The sequence below is a fragment of the Rhinolophus hipposideros genome (genome assembly GCF_964194185.1).
Source record: "Rhinolophus hipposideros genome assembly, chromosome: 7".
NCBI lineage: Eukaryota > Metazoa > Chordata > Mammalia > Chiroptera > Rhinolophidae > Rhinolophus > Rhinolophus hipposideros.
Window position 1 is genome coordinate 37063073 of NC_138053.1, and position 8410 is coordinate 37071482.

General features: G+C 46.6%; 1 protein-coding gene across 1 annotated transcript; it reads right to left on the bottom strand.

The window, feature by feature from the left end:
* Positions 1–6017: 6017 nt before the first annotated feature.
* On the bottom strand, positions 6018–7947 carry GPR150 (G protein-coupled receptor 150). Its single transcript, XM_081053620.1, has one exon. It carries the CDS (start codon positions 7807–7809, stop codon positions 6541–6543), a length of 1269 nt encoding a protein of 422 aa, XP_080909746.1. The 5' UTR covers positions 7810–7947; the 3' UTR covers positions 6018–6540.
* Between the last annotated feature and the right edge of the window lie 463 nt (positions 7948–8410).

Genomic DNA, 8410 nt, shown 5'->3' on the forward strand with positions numbered 1-8410 from the left:
AGTGACTCTTGATTGTCCAGTACCCAAAACCTTTCTCTTAGTATAACCTTATGGATGACACAGGCTAAATTTTCAATCATCTGTATCCTTCTGAATAAAATGAAATGATATATCACTTACAGCACTTTTCAGGAAGAGTGATAAACACAAATTTGTAAGCATGTTGACACTTACTATTAGGGGTGAAGTTACAAAGAGACCTCAGAATTTTTCATGATGGTTAATTTTATGTGTTAACTTGAGTGGGCCACAGGGTGCCCAGATATTTGGTTGAATGTTATTTTCAGGTATGCATGTGAGGGTATTTATGGGAGAGATTAGCATTTGAATTGAGAGACTGGGTAAAGCGATGGCCCTCCCCAATATGAGGGCCTGAATGGAACAAAAAGGTGGAGGAAAGGAGAGGCACTCTTCCTGTCTGACTGCTGAGTTGGGGCATTGGATTTTTCCTGCCTTCTGACTAAACTATACCATTGGCTCTCTTGAATCTCCAGGGGTTAAGGTTGGGGCCCTCACTCTATCCCCTGAGCTTGACCTTACCCTTGGATTTGTCTCATTTCAGGTTGGGGTGAAATATCATCAAATTATATTTGGTAAGTAGTTAAATATCCCAGTTTGATATGTGGTTAGAGACCAGAACCTAGATCTTCTGACATCTGAGCCTTTTAACTCCCATTTTTAAGGCATCAGCGTTATTTTACTACTCTACTCAAGGTTTAGTTATCTATTGCTGCAAACAAAACACCCCAAGACTTAATGACTATGATTTATTATTTCTCACAAATCTGTGGGTTAGCTCATCAGTTCTTCTGCTGGTCTCCCCTGATCTCACTCACGTGGGTGCATTTAACTGGTGGGTCTGCTGGAAACAGGGCCCAGATGCAATGGCTGAGTAGCTGGGCCTTCTTCTCCCCATGATCTTTCATTTTGGGCTTCTTCACGTATGGTAGTCTCAGGGTAGCTTTTCTGAGAGGGCAAGCCCCCATTCATAAATGCTTATCAGGACCTGCTTGTCAAAGATCTGCTGCTGTTCATTGCCAAAGCAGGTGACGTGGCCAAACCCCGCCTCTCTGTGGGAAAAGATTACACAAAGGGTGGATGTCAATAAGAGTGACTCACTAGGGGTCATTATATAGTAATCTGGTTCAGCTCATTTTAGGGCTGTTACTTCCCGATCTGGCCATAGAAAATACAGTAATAGTTGGTCCTAAGTTCCCACTCAAAAGCCAAATTTTAAATGGAATGTATGTCTGTGATAAGTGATATATGTATCTATGTATATGATAAAGTTCATGTAGTACTTTGCATATGATGGATCTTAAATAAATATCAAATGAATGAATGAATCAGTAAAACTACCAATGGTAAGAATTTGCAAATAATGTCTTATGACACTAATTGTAGGTTGAGGTTTCTCAACCAAGTCCTTACCATAAAACTTATAGCTCTTCGTAGTATACAGATGTTTACAATACAAGAAATACATGTTTGATTTTCTCCCATTTGCCCCACTGTGCCCTATACAGTGTCCAGTACATTTCCTCAATACATATTGGCTGATGAACTAAATAAAAGTATGCTTAGAATGTTTCTATTTCATTGATAATGAGCATGCAGTGAGCGAAATGAGACTCTTTTTCTGGCAAAAATTTTTCAGTTAGAGGCTGCTTGCTACTACAAATAACAAAATTTAGCTTAATTACCCTAAGCAATAAGAAAATGTATTGGCTTGTTTAACAGGTCATCCAATAGGCAGGCCTCAGTGTTGTTTGACTTGACAGCTCAGTGAGGTCATTAGGACCTAAGTTCTTCTCATCTCTCCGCTTGGCCATATCCAGTGTATGCCTCATTTTATGGCTGGTGCCCCTTTTGGTCAGAGCTGGGCTGCCTCCAGCCAGCAGCACTACGTGGTCCCTCATTTACCTTCAGACGGGGAGAGGGGCAGAGCATGTTGGCTTCTATGGCTCTCTCAGAAAAGTTAAGGCTTCCTTCCTAGATGCACCAACAACCAGCCCCCTCACATCTCATTGGACTTAACTGAATCACATGACCATTCCTGAGCAGGACATGGCGGTAAGGCAAACGGAATTACTTTGATGTCCTTAGACTAATCAAGGCCTAGTCTTAGAGTAGGAGAGGGGTCAGCTTCCTCAAGAAGGGGCAGACATACCTAATAAGAATCTGAGAACTGTTAGAAAAGGGGAAATAGGTGCTAGGAAGGCAATTAACAATATCATGGGCACTATACCTTCTGTAAGGCCCAACTTTTCTATTACTGTGTACCACCATTGTTGTGTTAATCTCCCACAGATTCCCTTGCTTCCCTTCATGTAATACTACTCAACTGGATTGTATCCCTCACAGCCCAGTGTTAGAAAATAACTCATATATTAAGTACAAGGGTGAATCTGAAGAGACAAACTGACAGGACGTCCCCATCCCTACCAATCAAATATTTTTATAGCATAAACCCATTAAGATAGCATAAACCCATTTTATTGATGAGAAAACCAAGGCTTAAAAGATTCGGCAAACAGCCCAAAGTCACACAGCTACTAAGTAGCAGGGATGAAATTCAAGTCTAGGTCGTTAGGCTGTAAAGACTCTGTTCTTTGCACTGTATTAGCGCTGCTTCCCATCTTGGCAGAACATCTGTTTAATTTAATTAAACTATTCATTTTTATTATAATATTTCCCCCCGATCAAGTCAGAACATTTTAGGAATGGAAGGGAAACTCCTCAAATTTTCTTTCTTTCATGTTTCCTAGGAAATGGCTTGGAAAAAAAAATCTTTGTAATCTATCTTCTTGTCCACAGATGAGACTATTGTATTTTTAGTAAATGATTTATAGCTAGTTACTTACTAGTTGTGCTTTTAATTACACTCCTGTTGTTTTCTACATACTTTCTGCTTCAGATTATGTAATAGGTCATGTTTACTTATTTTAGCTGTTTGTTGCTGCGTGACTAGTTCTTTTTTTAAAGCTATGGAATTCTTTATATTCAATATTTAAAGTTCTGATGAAAATCGGGACCACCACATTGCTCAATTCTGGTGGTAACATTTACATTGTTGCCTAGATGAATAGTGCCCCCCTACCCCCAGAGTCCTGAAGTCCAGGCCTGTGTGCCTCAGCTTTGTTAAAATCTAACTCCAAGGGGACTGCATAGTGGGTGAATGCATATTATTAGATTCCTCAAAAATTCCAAGTATGTGGTCTAATCATACTGGTTTTTCCTCTAATCATATCTTATTTGGGTGATACCTAGAAAAGAAGTCAAGTTCAGGGTCAACTACTCATTTACCTTTGCTGTGAAATTTGAATAGTATGTCTTACTTTTAGACTCTTACAAGAGTCTCAACTTTGACTAACCTTTGGGGGTCTCCTTGATTGGGACTGAGTCTCTGAGTTTTCTATAGCAACGCTGATTCCTGGGATCAATGCTGACCATTCTGAGGGGATGCTTCACATTTGTAAATTTTCAGATAAATGCTGTCAGATGGGAACCAAGTCATGGAGAGTGACCTTCAAGTTTCATATTTAGTTAAAATTAGAGAAATTTCTTAGTGTAGAGAGAAGCATTTCAGTATAAATTGGGCTTAACCAAATCTTCCACAAAATCTAGGTAAAATGCAGTTTAATTGCATTTCAAATTAACTACTTGAATTTGCGTTCTTTATTCTTGACCCAGATGGAGATTTCTTATAATTCCTGATGGGCAGTCAGCTGAAAACCTCTAATATATTGTAAAAATCATTCTCTTTAACAATTTTGCCTTTGTATAAAAGTTTAGTCTTGCTCTCCCAACAAGCACTTCCTCTTCTTTCTTTCCTAAAAAAAGACATGAAAATCTCATTTTTTTCACCCCTCCCCTATGCAACTCATATCTTCAGTTCCCAATCCAAGCCAATCGTGGTGGCCCTATTTCCCTTTTAATGATAGGTCTAGATAGGAATGAACCATGTGGGAGAGTCTGCTCAGGACTTCTGAGAAACGTTTCTTCATTCTTATAAGGAGTGAAGAAAAGAAAAGAGAAAGTCTTCTTTTGAACATTGTCATGTTTGAATGTGATGCCTGGAACTGCAGCAGCCATTCTGTGATCTCAAGGGGAACTGAGCTTAATGTCAAGTGCACCAGCTCAGGAAAGAAAGAGAAAAAGGATCTAGGTCCTTGATTATGAGGTGATGAAGCTATTCAATTAATCAACCCTACAGCAGCCCTACCACTGGACTTCTTGTTATGTGAGATAATAAATTTAAGCCAGCTAAATCAGAAAATCCAACTCAACTGACTTAAATTTATTATATCAGTGGAGGCACTGTAAGTGATGCAATGCTACAGGCCATATTTTGAGGTCTCTCTGAGCTTCTGCCTTGAGCTCTGCCTCTAGGTATCTCCCCACCCCAATTAGTTGATTCTTTACACCATCACTGGAATGACCATTCCAAAATTCAAATCTGATCGTATTACAACTTTGATTGTATCTTTCAAAGGCTACTTTTGCTTTCTTGGCATGGCATGCAGACCTTTCTTCACTGGGTCCAGGCTATCTTTCTCCGGCCACATCTCTCATCAGGTGGGGCCCACCGGCACCCTATTGCCAGATATTTAAACTATTTTCATTCCTTGTCCTTACTATGTTCTTTCTCCCCTATGTTTTACAAGTGCTATTCCTGTTTCCTAGAACACACTTGCCTACCTGATGATGCCAGCTCAGCCATCAAGACTCAGCTTCTCTTGGTGAACCTTCCCTAATTCTCTCCTGCCTTCCCTTAGTCCTCCAAGGTGGCCAGATATTCTTCAGTGCCCCGGCACCCAGAGTGGAACCCCTATGAAAGCACATATGACACTGTGCTGTAATTGTCAGGTTGTCCCCTACATATGATTATAAGCTCTTTGAGGGAAAGATGTGTCTTACTCATCTTAGCGTCTCTAAACAAGCAGGTAATGAAATGTTTATTAATGAATAAAAATAATGCTATCACCCCGACTTGGGTTCATGAAGACAGCTGTGTTCTTCTGTTCTTGGCAGACTTATTCTTGGTATATTACACACCGCAGCATCCTCACCCGGGTAGGGAGGGTTCAAGAGAGGAAGGAAAACCTATAACTCTCTAACATTTTTTGACAGAATTTTGGAGGAAGGTAAGCCAAGCCTAATGAAGATTTCTTTTCGTAAAAGAAATCTTTTATGTAAAAGAAATCTTTTTGTAAAAGAAATCTTTTATCCATTTTGTGTGTGCCTGACTCATATGATGGATTATTTAACAAATAAGTGCTGAGAGCCTCTATGTGTCAAGTATTTTTAAAAATTTTGGAATTTATCAGTGAACAAAACAAAGAAAGCCCCCACAGAGCATCGGATGTACAAGTCGACTTGATCAATTGTTTCCTTTCAGCATCTTAGTCCTACATTTGTGCACGAACGGGAAACACTGTAATGGGAAGCATGCAGATTCTTAGCTGAAAGACGCTGGTAAACATATTTGTTCATAAGTGCTGCCACTTAGCTTAGAACCAAGGACAGTTAAGAGGAGGAGGTTACCAAGTGAGTCTGCTCCTTGACCTTGTTCCCAGCAATCTACACCAATAGACATTGCCTTCATGTTTTAAAAGGGAGTCTTATAAGTACATGCATTATTCTGGGATTGCAGCTTCCTTGGTAGCTGCAAATCTCCATGAGGCTCCTCCATCTGGGACAGCTCATCTTCCCTCCTTTGGTTCTCTGGAGACTTCCGAGAGGCTCCACTGTGCATGGCATCCCAGCTGTACAGGCTGGTCTGGGCACAGGGACAGTTTCCTACTGAAGATGGTCATACTTTAAAGGGACTAAGGGAAGCTTTTATGTCTCCCTCCTACAAGCCCAGCTTCTATTGAAATGGAAGCTAGACTGGAAATAAAGGCTGTACTGATTTTTTTCTGAGAAAACACATTACCATGTAAAACAACAGTACTAATGGTGTCATGGGAAATGTTTTTATTTTCCAAACACTCTGCAGCTCTGAAGTGACAGCATGGTTACATTTCTGACAATATCACTGGTACAATTTACAGCCTCCTCAGGGAGAGAGCAACGTGGGGATTTTCTTCCTGGAAAGGCAGGCAAATTCTCTGGTCCCGAAGGTACACTTGATTTAAACACGATTCAAGATAAGTAAACACAGATAATAACGCAACAAATAATGAAAGCTTGGCAATTTAGCTAAAACAGATGATCTTATCCAGAACACTACAGGAGCGGGAAGAGAACTGCAAAAATAACTCTGTAACTTGGATTTTTTTTACAATTTTCCAATGGCTTGCTCTGTCTCCAAGTGGGAAAGTGTGAGACGAACTGGAAGAAAAGAAATTGGGAGAATGTAGGAGAATGTAAACATTAGAAAGAAATACAGCAGGAGAGTGTCTCAGGGGACAGCCTCAGTGTCACTCTCTGGAACACCCCTCCTGTCGGTTGTTACAGAGATAGACCCTGGCCGGCTCCGTGTTCCTTGGAGGCTGTGCAGCGGCGGCAGAGGATCCGTCTCTGGCCGGGGAGCACCTAGAAGGCGCTTTCGCAGGAGCAGGGCCGCGGCCGGAGGCGCGGGAGGGGTGGGCGCGAGCAGCCCTCCGCCGGCTGCTCCCGCCGAGCGTGGTGATAGTGAGGCTGGGGCCAGCGGTGGCGGTGGAGAGCCTGGCGGCCCCGGGCCCCCTCGTCGTCCTCCGCGACTGCGCTCCGTGTGCCGCAGAGGGCGCCCAGGCGCCTCCGCAGTCGCCGCCGCAGCTGGCAGCCGCCCGCCTGGAAGAAGAGGTAGACGAAGGGATTGAGGGCGCTATTCGCCGCTCCCACGAGGCGCAGCGCCACCGCGAGGTCCTCGGCCTCCCACTCGCCCACGGGTGCGGACGCCCACGCGGCTGTCAGCCGGACCGCGAAGTAGGGCAGTTTGAAGCCCACGAACAGCAGCGCCAGCGCCAGGCTCATCTTCAGGCTCTGCACTTTGGCGCGGGGCAGCGCGCCGTGCGCGGGGGCTCGGCCGGGACTCGCCGATGGGGGCTGGGGCGGGCGCCGCCGCCAGGCGCAGACCAGGCGGCTGCAAGCGACGCCCAGGACGGCGACCGGAGCCGCGAACCCCGCGGCGGCCTCAAAGAGCGCGTAGACCTGCAGGTGCCAGCGCGGCAGGGGCGCGAAGATGCCGCGGCAGCGACGCGGCCCGGGCCAGGCGCGGGGGCCCGGGGGCCCCGCGGGGGGCGGCGACGGGGCCCCGCCGCGCACCACGAAGGCCGGGGGGAGCGCCAGCAGCAGCGCCAGCAGCCAGCCCAGGGCGGCGAGGGCGCGCGCGGGCAGCGGTGGGCCCTGCGGACGGCGCACGGCGCGCTGGCGCTCCACGGCCACGAGCACCACGAGGTGGGCGGAGGCGCCCTGGCCCGACGCCTGCAGCAGCCGCACCCAGCGGCACGCCTGGTCGCCCGCGGCCACACGCGGCTCGCCCAGCAGCCCCCAGGCCAGCTGAGCAAACGCGGTGCCCCCGCACGCGTACAGGTCGGCCAGGGCCAGTTGCACCAGCAGGAAGTCCATCTTGCGACGCTTGGGACCTGCCCAGGGTCCGCCGCCACCGCACAGGCGACACAGCACCGTGGCGTTGCCGACCACGGCCACTACCAGGATGACTCCCAGGAACAGCAGGCGGCTGAGCGGCCCGGGTGGCAGCGGCGGTGGCCCCCGGGCCGAGGCTCCCTGTCCAGAAGTCAGGTTGATACCCCTCCCCAGCGAGATGGGTACGGAGAGGTTGGGCACGGTCGACAGAGTGGAGAGGCTGAAGGGATTCTCCATCCTTCGCCTGGAGGAAGAGGAGGAACCGAAGAGGGCAGGCAGGGTGCGGGAAACCGAGGCGGAGGCGAAGCTGCGTAGGGCGTGACGCCAGGTCGACACGAGTTCCCAAAGTTAGTTGAAAACGCACATGCACAGAGAGGGAGATGGATCCCGGTAGATTTGCGCTTAGTTATTTTTTATAGGTTGTCCTCGTCATCTGTCACTCAAATGGGGGATGTACGCTAGAGGAACACACATGATTCTTATTCTCCACCTTCTCCGCATCTCCCCTCCCAATCCCGTCCCCCCTCGCAATCTCTGCGCGCACCCACGCTGCCCTCGCAGAAGCTGCAGGCCACGGAGCTCCGGAACCTCGCCGGTACGCTACTGGCCGGTAGGGCACATGGGGACACAGGTCGTTGTTCCTGTCCATTCTAAAGGCTCACGTTAACCCAGGACCAACACACCAAAGACGAAGCTCCTGACTGAGATTATACATCCCAAAATGGTTTCATGATTGCCAGCAGGAAAAAAAAAAAAAAAGACACTAGTTTTGATTAAAAAAAAAAAAAAAAAAGGTTTGAAATGCAATGGATCTGCACCGGCAGGAGAAAAAGAAGAC

Coding starts and splice junctions, on each gene's coding strand:
- GPR150 (XM_081053620.1), bottom strand. CDS start 7,809: ATGGAGAATCCCTTCAGCCTCTCCACTCTGTCGACCGTGCCCAACCTC.